The 17,489-nt window shown below is 36.1% G+C and overlaps 1 protein-coding gene across 2 annotated transcripts in view; it reads right to left on the bottom strand.

Annotated features, from left to right (window-relative positions):
- Positions 1–9,270: 9,270 nt before the first annotated feature.
- The window catches only part of bicc1 (BicC family RNA binding protein 1), a 105,842-nt gene continuing 97,623 nt past the window's right edge, over positions 9,271–17,489 (bottom strand). For both annotated transcript variants that reach the window (XM_089121982.1, XM_039653314.2), the window contains exons 19-21: positions 16,521–16,678; positions 15,625–15,724; positions 9,271–12,628 (exon numbers count right to left, since the gene is read on the bottom strand). In XM_089121982.1, the coding sequence (XP_088978108.1) occupies positions 12,498–12,628; positions 15,625–15,724; positions 16,521–16,678 (389 nt within the window). In that variant the 3' untranslated portion in view covers positions 9,271–12,497. The remainder of the gene's footprint in view (positions 12,629–15,624; positions 15,725–16,520; positions 16,679–17,489) is intronic.

Below are 17,489 nucleotides of genomic sequence, written 5' to 3'. Positions count from 1 at the left end.
ATTCTTCTCCTGGGCACACAGTGAACTCAGAACGGATTAACAGTGAATGAAAATTAAACGTTTTGTTATGTAACAAGATTACAGCCTGACTGTTTCTTGTTGTCCTATTGGTATTCCGGCACAATTTTTCAACCAAACAAGTTTCAATCTTGTGAAGGAGAGGATAAACGTCAGGATTTTATATACTTCTCTCTTATAGGTGAAATCTATTGTTGTATTGTAGTAGTATAATGCATGTGAAATAAACACTAACTGGGGAATGTCCAAATGATTTCATTACCTGTGTATTGGTTGAATTTAGGCATTAAAAGATTATGCACAATAGATGGTGTTACTGTATTGCATTCGTAGTATAAATTTTTATCAGCAGCCTACCGTATATGTCTTGAAATTAAAGGTTCCAAAAGGGGGGATTCACAGCGATGGCATAGAAGTACCATTTTTGGTTCCTGAAAGAACCTTTCAGTGAATAGTTCTTAAAAGAACCATTTTTTTGTGCAAATTGCGAAGAACATTTTAAAAACCTAAAGAACATTTTTCCACTATACAACCTTTTATGGAATGGAGATGTTCAAAGGGTTTTAAAGATTTTTAAAGATTCTTTTTTTTTAATGTGGGATTCAAAACCTTTCTTGCAATCAATTGAGAAACATAAAATTAAAGTTTAGAACAAAAATGCAAATAGCTGAGACTTACATACAAATGCAGCTTAATGCTACACTAATACAGCTTAGAAAATTTGATGCAGTTTGAACCACATTTTTCAGATTACAGCTTCAATGCGTAATCCTGAATCTACTATGATGAGGAAACTATCAGTAAGCCATTTGTAGGTTGATTCCCCTCAAAAGTGAAACACTGTGTTACTGTGTCACTTTCAAAACATTTGGCATTTCTGAAAATGCATGCTGTTTATTTATGTGTGTAGTTTGAATGAAATTCGGACATACTATGTCCACAATGTTATCACTGTAATGTGACCTATGGCATCAGTTGTGATTAATTTAGGTTAAATTACCAAACATACAATCTTAATTTAATGTAAAGCAAACAATAAATTTAAATATGGGACCAATTCACAAGATGTAAACAACACTGGTCCAGAAGCACTTCCTGTTTCAGTTTTTTAACACCACATAAAAGCTGGGATAAAATACAACCAACAGAACATTTAAAACTGAATAAAAAAGTTAAACAAACATCTTTAAGATGTTTTCTTTACATGTGAAATAAATAAAACAGTCAATAAAACAACAATAAAACTGAAACAGGAAGTGCTTCTGGACCAGTGTTGTTTACATCTTGTGAAATGGTATATATAGATTGGGATATCTAGACGGAAAGCACTGCTTTCATACTTCATAATTTTCATGAGTATACGAGAAGCATAAAATCTTCGAACAGGAATATACTATAAACTAGAATTTGTGTTTGGTCTATGAAAAAATTTAAGAGTTAAGAAAAGAATAGTTTTTTTTTAAAAGTTAAAATAATACTTTATCCATTTGTTGTGTCAAATGATTAACAATTTAAATTGAATAAAGCTTTAAAGAAAATGGCACACCTCATATAACTTTCAGTCTTGTGTACTTATATCATGTGTCCATTAAGTCCATGAGACCGTGGGGTGTCTCATTTTTCATTTTAGCTTTCAAAAGGTTGCTCACACATACTTTGTGGTTGATATGTGCCCTCGATGCACACTTTTGCAGAGCCCACACCACTGCAAGCTCTACAGCACATCTTCTCAACAATCAAAGTGGGGATACGTTATTGCCCGTCATGCACAGTAACCCTAAAGGCACCGGGGTGGCGGGGCCACCTGTCTTGTTTTTGTATATACAAAAACAAGACAGGTGGCACCGCCATTTGTAAATATATATATATATATATATATATATATATATATATATATATAATATAGCTGCGAGCAGCGATGAAGGGCCAAACTCGGTGGCACCACTCGGTGGGACCGTAATCGCTGTTCGCAGCTATATTTTTGCTTGTAACTGGCCTTGAATTTGCTTTAAATATTCATTCTGAAACCTAAAGCTAAATCATGTGCCTCTAGGAACAGTATAGTAAATCAATCTTGTCCTTAGAGCTGACCTCGAAAGTGGTGGCTATATAAATATATGAGCATTTTAGCTTAAAAGCAAGAGGTGTAGGAATGATTTCAGTGTTCAAATTTCTAGCTGTGCCTATAATGCTTGAAATAAATAATTCACATGGTTAAGTAGTTCAAAAGACTTGCAATATGATGTCGGGATTAAGCAAAGTCACACGGTTGATTAGTCACACTAGATGCTTTTGATTCAGATCATACAGAAGAATCCACATCTTAACGTGTATTTCAGGAACAGTGTGTGGTGATGTAAAGCGGCTGGAGATACAGTAGGGTCGTCATCAACCCCCGAGAGGGCAGATAATCCAGTACCCCCAACCTGCTAATCATTAATAATCTGTTCCTCCCCCCAGCGGAGAACCTAGCACACCCATCCCCCTCTTCCATCCCTCTATCCATATCTCTCCCTCTGTTTGTCCATTCTCAAAAATAAAGGTTGCACCACAAAAACAAATTACATTTTACTTTCAACAATACATTTTTATTAGTCAGAAAAAAGACACATTTTACATTGCACAACACGGTTCTGAAAAAAAATGTTTTTTTTTTTTTTTTACTACAATTGTAAAATTGTCCACAAACATGCAACAATATGTATTGTGGATGGCTCACCCAAAATAAAAATTACTGAGGAAAAAAAAACCTTTTAAGAGTTTTAGTGTCAGCACTACATTAAACTACTATATAATGTTAATGGGGGTATGTGTGAGGGTCCTTATAATGCCAAAAATCTTATGTTACTGGTAAAAAGTGTCCTACATTATTTTAAATATTACTTGTCAGTAAAAGAGTGCAAGCAAATTCATTTCTGAATTTTCAGCTTCAGAATCATCAATATTTGTATTCTGGTGTCACTATTTTCATGTGCTTTGGGTTACCAGCACCAAGTCCAAGCCTATTCATGTACACCTACAATGTAATTTCAAATTTACCACTTTAATCAACAGTACATTTTTGTTAACCTTTTATCATATGTCTTGGAGTCTCACAATAATATCATATCGTGTTTTGTATCGAATCGTGATGTGAGGGTATCGTTACACTCCTAGTGGCAAGTTGGCAACTGATATTTATATGCATTTTAATGAAAGTATTCTGCTATACTGTTATAAAGATCATCCCACTGATTTACATTTAAAGCTCAGAATTTCATCATCAAAAAATCAAATCTGCACCAAACTGCATATTTTTGCTCAGTTTGGGGTGTTTTTCCTCATCTCAGTATAACATAAAATTATAGTATGAAGCTATATTGAAATGATTTTCTTCTGGTCACATGAAGCTAAATATCCCCTCTTGTTTCTTGTAGTGTATTCCTAATGCTGTATCTTCATCTACTGCCAAACGTGAGGGGAAGATGACAGATGACAAGACTTTATTATTAAATGGAGGAAAGAAACAACCACATACGACAGAGCCAGATATAGCAACGAAACAGCCTGGATGTGTAACAGTGATGTAATGGGGATCAGAGAGGTTGAAATGAGGTGTGCACACACACTCACACGACTATGATGAAGAGTAGTGATTATAGGAGACTGGGCTCTAATGTAATCTCTGCTGCAGTGTGGGGGTTGTGTTGCACACTGAGAAGGACACACACATGCATTTCTGACCTACTCTTTCCTTCCGTACAATTATACAGCAATAAATGTGCTGACTCTGAGGGGTCTTGCTAAAGCATGCTAGCACTTACAGTAAACGCCATAACGGCACAAGCATATGGCGTTATATGTGTGCACAGAGAACTATATTTTGCAGGGATTCACGGAAGAACATTTTATTTACGATACATTAGTCATTCAGAAAGAAAATTGGTATCCTTAAAGGGTGGGTTTTTCCTATTTTTTTTTTTTTTAATTAATGCATTAAGATCAATTTCCAAAAGATGATTTTTTTTTGTCAACTTTAAAAAAATGGGTGTGTTCATTTTTGCTAAGCACTGTGTATGGATATATATATATATATATATATATATATATATATATATATATATATATATATATAAGTATTCGGACCCCCTTCAATTTTTCACTCTTTGTTATTTTTCAGCCATTTGCTAAAATCATTTAAGTTCGTTTTTTCCCCTCATTATTCTACACACAGCAAATTTTTGCAATTTTTGCTGGCATTAACTTCACATAATAATAATCTGATTTGAGAATGTTTAGGGCAAGAACATTTGACAGTCTATATATAAGAGTTCATATGATCAGTGCTACTAATTTGCTTTTTTGAGCAGAGATTTAAAATAAAATATACATGAGCTCAAATAAAATAAAACAGAGTGAGCCCAAGTGGGCTTTAGACATCAGCCGCAAAGGCCCTGGAGCTACAGACTTCCAGAGCTCCACAGTGGTGGAAATTGACCTCTATCCCCACCAAGAGTCACTCTAAATGGGCCTCACGATAATCTAATTCGGCCCTGGAGCCCAGCTCTCAAAGCAGCCAAAAAACAATTCAAGACTTCCAGGCAGCAGGACGTTATTCAAGTCATCTCAGGGAAGGTGCATCTTGCATTGGATGCAGTTTCACAAAACCAGGCAGTCAATTCCTGGAGGTTTCACACAGTACTTACAGAGCTTCACCATGGTGGAAATTGAACTCATTATACCAAAATATCACATTACAATAATACTGTAACAAATATGTTGGTCATTGTTAGTTAATGCATTAATTAATGGATCCTTATTAAAGCGTTTTTTTTTTTGTTAGCTTATTCTTAAGTTTGAAAAAAAAAAAAATCAATGTGGTCTACATAGAATATTAACATTTCCTAAGCTTTTAACCAAGTGAAAATACATTTATCATGAACTTAATTATATTTTTATTTCATGCTCATTTTAAGTGGGGCATGTTGTAATACATGAGGAAGGTTGTTACATGTTTTGACATGATGTTATCAACCTAATTTTGAATAATTGAATATAAGACCACAATCTAAATGTATAAAATGGAATGTACAAAATTATAACTGTTGTAAATGGTGTGAATCTGATTTAAGGTTTTGTTCTAGACATTTGAAACTAACATATACTACAATAAAATCACTGCTAGAAAACAAGCATCTGTTATGACTTTTCACTTAATGCCTCATACTCAGATACAGCCTTCTCACAACTAACCCCGAAACCTCTTAAATGACATATTCGATATACATTTTACATTTTCTAAAAAATGTTTTAATGATTTGCTCACGTTACCATCACCAGTAATGACTAGAGTAAAGCACAACTGACTACAGCTTGTGCCTAGTTATTTTACTGACATTTAAAGTCTCTAGCCTATTATATGTGGCAAAATTAATCAGAATGAGAAATAGAAGTGTGTGTCTGAGTGACTGTGGAGATCAGCGGACAGCAGTTTGAGGTCTGTTGCATAACAGGAAGAATTTCACATTGATTGTACATCCAAAAACAGATCAGCTCACCTCATACGACCTGTCTTCAGGCAGCATTTGAAGGTCACTGTCAGATGAGGTGAAATGTTTCAGCTGGTTCTTTATTCATGTTTAATCTATTATGGTGGTTTTATTACTGGTAAGGGATGCACCAAGGCTTCTGAATGTAAATAAGGTGCACGCAGACGGTAAAATTAATTCCTTAGCGCCCCCTGTTGGAGATCAAACAACAGCATTGCATTTACTTTGGAAGAGGCATAAATCACATAACTCATTAAAACTGACAGAAATAGTCTATTTATCAAGGTTTTTATATTTTATGCTGTAAAAATTAATTATGGACCTAATATAAATTAATCTATTCTCTGTGAAACCCAAAAAATGATCCAAGTAATGTGAATGAATTATTAATCATATAAATAATTGTCATTTACATTCAATTCCACTTGAAGATTTTCCCAGAAGAGTAAAGGAAACACAAAATCATTGATAGTTTATAAAAATGAACCGGTCATAAACTTTAGTGAAACATTATTGTTTGCAATGGTGTATTAAACTTTATTGTTAATTTATCTAAATATTTTATTGTTAACATAAATTCGCACCTCAGAAAATGGGTGCAACGGCTTTATCACCTAAATATTGCAAACTGTCTGCAAAAGCATTAAAATTTAAACTGTTGAGCTCTAACAATGGAATTGATAATCTGATTACACAGCACATAGACATCCATTTTATAGATGAGCTTAAAATTCCCCTCATCTGAAAAGAGTATAGTGGTCTGTCCATTGAGACTAGAAAATAATAGATAAAGTTATTTTGCTTAATATGAGTACACAGGAGTACATAGGACTGCACTCATTCTAAATGAATAAATGTTTGTATCCGTTTATGAAAAGATGTCTGAATGAGGGCTAGGGGATTTAGTTTTGTTTTGGTGAAATAGACACATTTCATCCTCCCAATAACCCTTGGACACTCTTCACATTGTATCCATAATCCAGACAATGTGGCGAGATTCAAAAGCTGGAATCTAAGCTTGCCAGAGGAAAATTAGTCCCCCCTCCCCCCCCCTCTTGTTCCAGCCGCAAGCTGTCCTGTTCCATTTACAATCCAGGCCTGATTTACAGTGTGTACCGAGATAATCCAGAAAAAAAAAAAAAAAAAAAACACACACACAATCTAGCAAAATATCAAAACATTTACAGCCAGTTTTCAGACTATACTTTACAGATTCACATCTGCATAAAAACAGATAAAATGAACTCTCTGTGTGTCTGTGTGTGAGCAAAGGATTTCAGTGAGATCACTGACATATTTGTACCATACTGTAATCAGGCAGAGCCGCATAAGCTCTGGTATGATTGGGTGTGGTTCATCTCAAAACACATTTTACACGGTGTCTTATGCCCGGTACACATTTTATGATTTCTAACTGTCCCAGACGTAAGATGACCAATTGTGGTGATTTCTGTGGTCGTGGCCTCCAAAGAGAGGTTCAAAGACGGCCGTTGTCTAGGTCTTGCGACCAAAGATAGCCTGTGATAATTTTCGGACAGTGTCAGAAATTCAGCATGATCGTCTGATTTTTATCGGTTTTATTTCGATATTCATGATACAATATAACATTGTAACTATACATGAAAAGAACTTTTTCTGTTATAAAAATACAATTTGTGAGCATTAGGGGAACTGAATGTGTCAGAATAAACACGAAACACACGTGATCGTTGTCATGCTGCGAATCTGGCCAATTGTTGAACTGTTGAGTCGTCAGCAGAGCTTGTGCTGAGTCAGCCATCTGCTCTCGAATCGCTCTCACAGTACTTCGATGCCATATTGAACGTCACAGCGATGTGGCGTTGGCTCTGTCTCAATTCTGAAACAATTTCTAACCGGCATGCACTGCTTCAAGTCAGCTGCCGTTTGGCTGCTGATGACGTTTTATTCTTTTATACTAACTTGCACGTGTCATCATCGTACAATTTACATAAATTGAATGAGAGTTAGTTTTGAGTCATAAGCACAGCAGTGATAGGAAACCCCATGTTTCTGAATGACAGATCCTAGTGATGAGAAGAGAAAGGGTCCAAGTACTGAGCCCTGAGGCACCCCAGTAGATAGATATCGCGACTTAGACACCTCAACCCTCCACGACACCCTGAAGGACCTATCTGAAAGGTAAAACATTGGAGTGTGGTTCCTGAGATGCCCTTCATCTTGAGAACTGACAGGAGGATCTGGTGGATAACTCTGTCAAAAGCAGCAGACAGAACCAGCAAGATGAGTACTGAGGATTTGGAAGCTGCTCTTGCCAGTCTTAAATAACCAAGAGCAGGGCAGTCTCAGTTGAGTGGCTGCTTTTGAAACCAGACTAAAGGTTTTTGAAGATCAGAGCTGACAACAGAGAAAGTATATGCTGTCCGTACATAATGAAATGTAACTTTGTGGCAAAAAATATGGAAATAATTTGTCGTTTTCATCGTTAACTATATTTATTTGCTTAGTCAGTGTTGTTGTGGGTTTTGGTTCTTTTTCTGCTGAATACTGTAAACTTTTGACCTTTGAAATAACTGAAATCATTTGACAAAGTGATATGGAACTATAATGCAGTCAAGACTTGCCTGTAACTACTTTAGCTGTGTGTTTCCCTGAAAATAATTGCACACCTTAGAACATTCGTCAACCAATCAGATTTAAGCATTGCAGTATAAGACAATGATAATCTCAGGTACTGATCATGTGTTTAATTTAATGTTAAAAGAGTTTGATGTGGATGTAACGAGTAGGACCTGAGGGTTTACATTGGTGCTGTGACCTGGGTGGGAGTGAGGTTTAGGGGTGAGTGTAACAGAGGCCAGCTAAAACCTCACTCCCCTGATCTCAAGAGGCGCTCTAGCAACCAACACTAAAGACTGCGGTCTTTAGCCTCCTTGTTAGAGCCTCATTAAAAATAAATGAAAGGAAACAAGAACATTCAAAGTCAAACTGTTAACTCAGTGAACAAACAAGTGTATTCTATGACAAATATTGTATCAGCCACTCAGTGTGTATTTTTAATAATTTTAAAAATGTGTTGATAAATTTGATTATAGCGATAGTTATTTCTTTGCCAGTGCAGTGCGCTAGCAGAGAGAGCCCACATACTTTTCTGATTGCCTGTGATTTTTGATTGATTCTGTCGTGTCTTGAAGTCGTTTGGCCTCTGGTGTGGACAGATGCATTTTGTGTCTCGGACTCTTATTGGATCACGTCTGGTTAACACTAGTCTTTTTCCTCTCTACTGCTACTACATCTATAGTCAGACATTCCAACCCGATCTCACGGGAATTCGTACGAATTTTACGAGGTGGCTAATTCGTAACAATTCATACGACCTCAGTCGTACAAATTAGTACGATTTTTGCTAAATCGTACATATTTTACGAATTGGCCAATTCGTATGAATTCGTACGAATGACCTACCCCTGACCCCGCCCCTAAACATAACCGTCACGTGGGTTTAGACAAATCGTATGAATTCGCACGAGTGAGGTCGTACGAATTAGTACGAATTAGCCACTTTTTAATCACTCGTACGAATTCGTACGAATTGGTCGTGAGATAGGGTAGGACATTCACAGATGTTCATGCCACTAACGAGGGGAATGATTTATTATGTAATATGTATGCATTTTTAAATACACGAAGCTAGACGTCAGACCCAAATGTCATGAGAATCATACAAATGGTGGAATAGCCAACATAAAATGTCAAAGCTTTATTCTTTCATAACACCTCCAACTTATAAAGACCATCCAGCAATACCACATTTATGGCAATTATACAAATTTATGACCATCGTCATAGAACATTACAATGTTGTATATTACAAAATCTGCGCCAAGCTCACAGAAAAGTCAATCCCAAAGGCACTGGCCAACTAACGTACATTTGGAAGAATAATACTGGTTAATGTGCTTCACTGCTCTGTACATTTGTGCACATGATGTATGTAACCTCATAACCCAGAGGTTACGCATTTGACTTTGGTAAAAAATACTCAAAAACGTGCTGGCCATGTGAAGGCCATGTCAGAAAATTAAGACGTCCCTTATTTTTCCCTCTTAGGAAGAGAACAAAACAATTCTACAAATGAATTACAATTCGTCTCTCACTAAAACAGCATTTGATGCATATAAAAGACACTAATCTAAGATATATCAAAGTAGCAATTTACTGAAAACAAAGTCTATAAAATTAATTTGCTTTAAAAAACAAAACAAAAACAAGGAACAACCAATAAAACGCAAAAGCGAATGTGCTTGAACGGAAACATTTAAACCTAAAATGGCAAAGCGATTCTTTGCATAGTCTGTTGCATTTTATTATTACTGATAATATTTTAGACTACACAGAGAGCTATTGTTTCACTCATTTGTCAGTCTCAATTTCATAAAAAAAAAACATTACAAACCATTACACAAATTGATTGATTGGTTGATTGCTACTGTCTGTAAATTATCAAAGCAAACTACTTAAAAAAGTCTATAATAAGACAATACACAAAATACAAACTTAAATAGTACCTTTATCACAAGGTACAAATTCTTAAGAGTACTTAAGAGCTAAATGGAAGTACTAATTATATACCATATGTAAAGATAAAGCAATGCACTGCAAGATTGCTCTGTAAGTGGTACTTCCCAGTTAAACACTGTACCTTTGAGAGATCGATAATCTTTGATTACTTTGGAAAAGTTGATAGTGCAAGACAAAAGGCACTTGGTGGTAACAATACTTCGGAGTACATCTGGCAACATTCACAGCTTTAGATATAGTTAGAATTGAAAGACGTGCTTTGGAAATATCCGAAGAATACGGGAATACGAAGCGTAACTATGGTGAGAGAAGATAAGAGGTAAACGAGCCGCTTTAAACAGTGCAGGAAGTCTAGAGCTTAAGAAAGCAGCACAGACTTTGGTCGCGTGCAGGAGAAAAGCCATGGATTAAGCCATGGTTGGCTCGGAGAAGAATTCCAAGTGCGGTCAGTGAAGACTTGTGGTCTGTGGCATTCAGGAAGGTGGTTGAAACAGAGCTGATGTAATTTGCACTTCTGTTAGTGGCTAAAGAGAGGCACTATTTAGAGAGCTACTACTGACAGTCCGGCTATAAACTGTAAAGCCAACAGCTAAAGGTATAGCTCATCTAAGAATTCTGCATGACTTCTTTCTTCTGCAGAAACACAAAAGTTATTTTGTCTATTCAATGAATGTCTAAAGTTGTATTGGACCCCATAGTGTGAGACAGTTGGGTTTTGGTAGTAAAAACTCTGTTTTCATTGGGAAATTATTTTTTATGATAACTAATAGACTGTTAAATGTTGTTAATCAATGGCATATACTTTTGCTGAAGCATTCATTTGCATTATTTTTAAAATAGTCGTAATTAATAGATGATTTTCATGGAACCCATGATACTGTGTAGAAAAATCCACCAATCAGTTGTGACGACCAAATCATACCAAATCAGATCTCTTTAGCACCACCCCACTTCACGAAGCACGATGAATTAAGCAATCAATTCAGTCTCCCTCCAGCGCAGTCTCATCCCAAGACGTCATACAACTGACGCTTTTGACCATACGTCAACATCAGCCGTTTGACGTTATCAAATCCTAACCCCTACCCCAGACCTAAACCTACCTCGTCACCTAACTGAGGTTAAACGTAAAGCGTCAGTTGGATGACGCCCCAGGATCGTCATCTAACCGACGTTTAATGGTACCCTAAAACGGCGGATGTTGACGTATGGTCAAAAGCGTCAGTTGTATGACGTCTTGGGATGAAACTGTGTTACCCTAAAATATATAAATGTTTGTACTTGTACGCATATTTTGCAATAAACTTAAAATATAGTGTTTCTATAAATATAATCAACTGCATTAATTTGATTATTTTAGTCGCAATGCTAAATGGGATTGTAGTTCTTACCTTCACTAAAGCCATTCACCACATAGTCTTGTACCTTTGTCTTTTTGGTCAATTTTCAAACACTGGCTTTAAGTCAAAATTTGTAATGTTGTAGCTGGTTTGTTCACCTTGTAGCTGGTTGGTTTGGCTCATGGCTTAAAACTCTTTAGCAAAGACTTTTTTAAAATCCCTGTGGGAGAAATGAATGAAAGAAATACTTGACGCCGTTGAAAAAGTGAGCGGCCACCAATGCGCCAATCATTGTATGGTGAAAAAAACGTTCTTTAAAATGTCTTCTTTTGTTTGCCATAGAAGAACGAAAGTCATAAAGGAAATGATGCTAGAAATTTCCTTTTTTTGTGAACTATCCCTTTGAGTAAACAACTTATAGGCTCAGAACAAATTTATGTAGACAATGGTAAATGGACCTTAGTTAGGGTAGATGTCATATTTAATTTGACCTGAATGAAAACAAGTCTGTGATGGATATACACTCCTTATTTGTGTCGAATGCGTCTACTCTGACTAAGGTCCATTAGTAATTACAACAGGCTGGTGACTTCACTGTGGTGCAGCCCATGGGATGAGATAAGATTCCAACATGGATAATTTGTGCAGAACACTTTTGGCTTGTATTTAAGCAAGATCCAAGCGTATCTAGTCAGGCAAATCTGTCCATAGATAAAGCATTTAGCATTTTTTTTAAAGTGCAAAGAATTAGTATGGCAAAGCCTAAGACAAGCATATAAATAACAGTCTACCTGCTCCATTTACAAGCACAGTGCAGGAGCTCCAATGTTACTTCACAACATTTCCTTCATTTTAATACGAGTACCATATTGCATAATGTACCATACTGCTTATAATATTCAACAGTTCTTTGACCCTTAACCTCTGTTTCATGGACATTGTTTATTTGGCACAGTTTCAGAAGGCCCGGGTTTTGGTCCAGTATTTTATGTCAGGTTGGGAAATGGGAATTTGTGCAGTTCAGGCTGTGCGTTGATGCATTGGCATGGGCTCACCAGCGCCCGCTCACACTGGCAATGTCTGTGTGGAACTGGCGTGGCAGTCGACCGCTGGCGCCCCCTTCCAGGAATGAGGAGCGGATGTTGGGCGGCTCAAAGAGCTTCCTTCGGTTCTTGTTCAGCTCTGTCAAAACAAAAAGAGGGCTTAAATATTCATTGTTTACACTGCATACATGCAAGTTAAAGTGATGATGAAGCACAAGTAGAGACAGATCTTTTTTTGTATTATGAAGTACATCAAAGTTTAACGGATTATGGAAAAAGAAACCAATGTAGGGTAGAAATTTGGTTCTATGTATCGGTTGTTGACTGGATGTTACTAAAAGATCCAGTCAAAACATTTTAAAAAAATAAAACATGCACAGATTAATCATTCACAATAAGATCTATAACAATCAGGGGAAACAGACAAGGTGATTTTTCAGTTAAAAAAATAAAAATTGGTCAAAATAAGTTATACTACCTTAAAATGCTGCCTATGTTGACCGCTCACAATGTTTTCGGAAGCTCAGAGTGTTCGCACTATGTTTTTTTTATTTTTGGTTGGGGGGGTGATAGATCTTTTGTGTGTTTTGCAATGCCAATGTTTCCTTTTTGCTGTAGAGGACTCAAGCAAAGGAGGAAATTTCTCTCATAAGGACCAAACTTGCATCAGCCCAATAAGATTGTGTTTTGACATCTGAGGTCAGTCAGGGAAATAAACACGGGCCTGTGGTCATTTCCTGTCCTCCTCGTACCACTAAACTTTGGAATCCCATCTGTGCCATAATTTCACTTTTAACAATGAAAGAGCTACCTCAACCTCAGGCATTGTGTTGTATTCTCAAACCATGGGGCTGATAAAACAGGAACAATGTTTTTGTTTTAGTAAATATCCTGGCCAGACTGCAGGAAATCATTATGGTTATCTAGCAGTGGGTGGTCAAAATATATCACAGATGTTCTAGATGTCTAATGGCCAAGCTTGTCACTTCCACTTGCTGTCATGCTGGGTTGCGGACAGTCAGTCAACCCTGGCCGGTTATGCAAGTAGAAAACCAAATCCAATTTCATCTCTGACACCTCAATAAATCATAACCGTAATCCCCAAACTCTGCAGCTGTCCAAATTATTTAAAGCTATTAAAAAGGAAAATCTTGCATGGCATGTTGTGTCCATCTGCTATTATGGTTAATGTTCTATTGGTTGGTACCAAGTTTGATATTAAACTTTCAGTAACAATTTATTTTAAGGTGTAGTAATTACAGAAGTCACATGTATTTACTAAGTAATAACAGTAAATTATGCATATTAACAAGCAACTAACCCTAAAACCAAACATTTACCTTATATTAAGTACATGTAGTTAAGTATAACACAGTCTCATCCCAAGAAGTCATGTAACTGACGTCTTGGGACGTCTTTTGACCATACGTCAATATCCGCCTTTTTAGGGCCCCCTTAAACGTCGGTATATGACGATCCCGGGCCGTCATACAACTGACGCTTTACCTTTAACGTCAGTTAGGTGAAAGGGTAGGTTTAGGGGTAGGTTTAGGTCTGGGGTAGAGTTAGGATCTGATAACGTCATCTACCGACGTTTAAGGGGGCCCTAAAAAGGCGGATATTGACGTATGGTCAAAAGACGTCCCAAGACGTCAGTTATATGACGTCTTGGGATGAGACTGCGCTGTTAAGTACCACAGTCCCTTTAAGGAAAGTCATTTCACTCGGCAGCCATCTTTGAACCGTTTTCTCTCTGGAAGCTATTCTCCAGAGAGCTGTTCACCAAGTTGACAATTAAATTTGATATTTGAAATCACCAATGAATTCTGAGAACAACTTTCTCCGAAATGTTGTTTCTAAACTTAAATCGAAAAAAAAAAAAGGCATTTCTTAGGCTGGACCAGTCAATGCGCATGTGTCTCAGATATTCTAACGGCTCTGAGCTTCTTAAGGCAGTTGCAGTGACGTAATTACTTTAACAATTGGCGATTGGCTCTTTTATTTAGAAGGCAGGACTTATTCCACCATATTGTGCATTGCCCTTTCTCCCATTCATAGTACTATGAGTGCAACATCTTTGCATATATAAAGTCTTTGCTAATACAGTATTTATTTGTGTAATTACACTGTAACAACGGTACCTTAAAATAAAGCAATTACTTGGCTGCTTTAGCAATCACATGAGCTTTTGTGTGGGTTTTCTTCGAAAAGTGCTTACATCAATATCACTCTACACATGAACATTTAATAGAACTTCTTGGTATCAAAGTGTAACCGCCAATTTTCAACCATCTTTGTTTTGTTACAATGTCGGCAGTATATGAAAATTTAAAACTGAGAAATTCATGTTTATTGACAGGTTTTAATGGCTCCAGGTCTTTCGTGAAAACTACAGATTATACTTCCGCATGGTTTTATCCCCATCCAAGGACGGTCGGATCAACAGAGGGTTATTAACACAACAGTTATTGTAAGAGTAGGTTTATCACTGAAAATGTTATCATACTACAGTATGTCTACTCTATAAACAGCATTATTGAGAAAAAAAGGAAGTTTCTTTCAGTTTTCCTCTCCATTTGGACATTGTTTTTGTGGTCATCCAGTTTGAAATGTTGACTACAAACAACAAGGTTTTCAGATTTTCCGTCACGGCGCTCTTACCGTATTTATGTTTTTTTTGGTGTATTCTCACCATATTTACGATTCTTTTTAGTCTTTAGAAGCTGCTTACAACGTGCTGTAACAACGTTACAACTCTTTAAATTATTGCACCCATGAATAATATAAGTTGACACCATTGTGACTAAAAGTTTGCTAAGAAGTATTTCCTACTAAATCAAGAGCTATTTGACTCTGGTAAGTGGATTTAGAGTAAATGGTTGATTAAGTTGTTTAACCTATTTGGCAAAAGGGAAGTTTTTCACTTGTCAGGTGGCACAGATTTAGGTATGTTTCAGCTTTATACTGTATAGGTACTGGCAGCCATGTATTATTGATTTTATTTATTTAAGTGTAAATAGTATGTCTTCAGTGAATGTACAACAAAAAAGATCAGATCTGTGTACAGAGAATCCTTAAATGTTACTGGTAATAGTATTGGGACAACCCTAGTTGTTTGTTTGAAAGGGAACTGACCTGAGATGGCCAGCAGCATTTTCCTGCGGGCTCCGAATGTAGTGATGCCGAGCTCTTTCAGGTCTTGATCAGTCAGCGTGAGGAATGTCTGAAGGTCAATCTGATAAAAAGATAGAAATTGCATTTTTAGTTTGGTAAATTTGTGTGGTCAGAGAGACATATTCCAGAATCAAACCTGCATCTGAGTGCATGTGCACTGACCACTACTCTCTTACTCTAAATTTCTGAAGATGTGTTTACAAGATAAAAGCCAGAACCAAACATTGGACTCCACAGTGTTATCTCTGGCATCTGGAAATACAGTGCTTGGCATATTGTACTATGAATCACAGATCTATCTTTTGGCTTTTCCAAGGCTTTCAGTTCTGTGCTGGAAGTTGCGTCACAGTAACCTTAGGCCAGTTTCAGACAGCACACACAAGTGACATAGAGCTGTCAAACTGACAGTATTTCTCCGTAACAATGCTGTGGCTCAACACAAAGTCATTTCTGGTTTAGTACATTGAGTATTTCTTTTAATAAAAGCCATACATTATAAAATTGTAGCTGGTCATTTATAAATAATACATATTAAATATAAAAAATATGAAATATTGTGAAATCTAATATATATGAGATGAAAAAATGTATATCCAAATTACATCAAACCTGACAGATGTGTTTATTCAAAAAATGAGTTATCTATTCACTTCAATATTTCATGGTGCGTCATAAAAGCCTATTTTGCCAAAGACTGTGCTGATAAATAAAGTTCTAAAGATAAAATAGTCTAAGCGCTGAAAGACATAAAACATAAAAACAACCTCCCGGTGACAGAAATCATCTAAAACTCATTTACGTGCTCTCATATCAAACAGCAACACTAATAGAGAAGATATCGGCAGGCTCGTCTGTACCTCCTGCTGCTGGAAGACGTCGGTATACTTCCCAAGGCCAAGTTTACTGAAGAGCTCAGGCAGATCAGATCCTTTGAACGATGTGTTGAGATTACAGCCGTTAGTTCCCGTCACTGACGAGATGCAGTCCATGTAGTTGCTGCTGCTTAGGTAGTGCTCTAACCCAAAAATACATTAGAAAATAGTTACCAATGTTTACCAGGTTACCAAACTGTTCACTTAAACTAAAGAGCTGCCAAACAAAACAGTATTTTAAGGCTTCACAGATCAAAATGTCAAAATGCGTTGAAAAACAAGTGCGCTTAATTTTATTTAATGTGCACTTGTAGTGTACTTCAAATCTTGGTTACACTTTATTTTACAGTGTCCTTGTTTCATATTACATGTATTTACCATAGTAATAAAAGTAAATTATGCATAATTACATGCACCTAACCCTCTAGTAAATACATGTTCGTTAATATTACTCAGTACTTATTACTCAGTACCGTAACAGCGATAAAGTTAAAATAAAGTGTAGGAAAGAAAGATAATATTATACTTACTGTAAGTACACTTTTAACACTTTTAATAAGTGCATTTTGTACGTAATAAATGTCAAATAGTTTTACTTTTAAGTATGTTTTAAATCATTATGTTTAATAATCTTTTGTTGTGATTTAAAGTACTTATTTTGATGTGCTGACTAAAGTAAAATGCTTGAATTTTACGCTGTTACAATTAAAGTAAATTCATTTTAAATATATGTACAAATATATTTAAAGACATAGAAGTTTCAGTATAAATTACATGCAATTACATTTTAGTTGACCACAAATGCTTGTCAGTATATTCGGCAGTACAATTTTTCAAAAGTACAAAATTTCAAAGCCAGTAGAATTATGAAACTATAAATATGAAGATGTACTTAAGTTCTACTTAAGTATGTTAAAAAAGCAATATTAAGCTTAATTTAAACTAGAACACATT

Source organism: Pimephales promelas, chromosome 17 (genome assembly GCF_988280905.1).
Source record: "Pimephales promelas chromosome 17, fPimPro1.hap1.1, whole genome shotgun sequence".
Lineage (NCBI taxonomy): Eukaryota > Metazoa > Chordata > Actinopteri > Cypriniformes > Leuciscidae > Pimephales > Pimephales promelas.
Note: the sequence above shows the minus strand (reverse complement) of the source record. Positions and strands in the feature narration are given on the sequence as shown.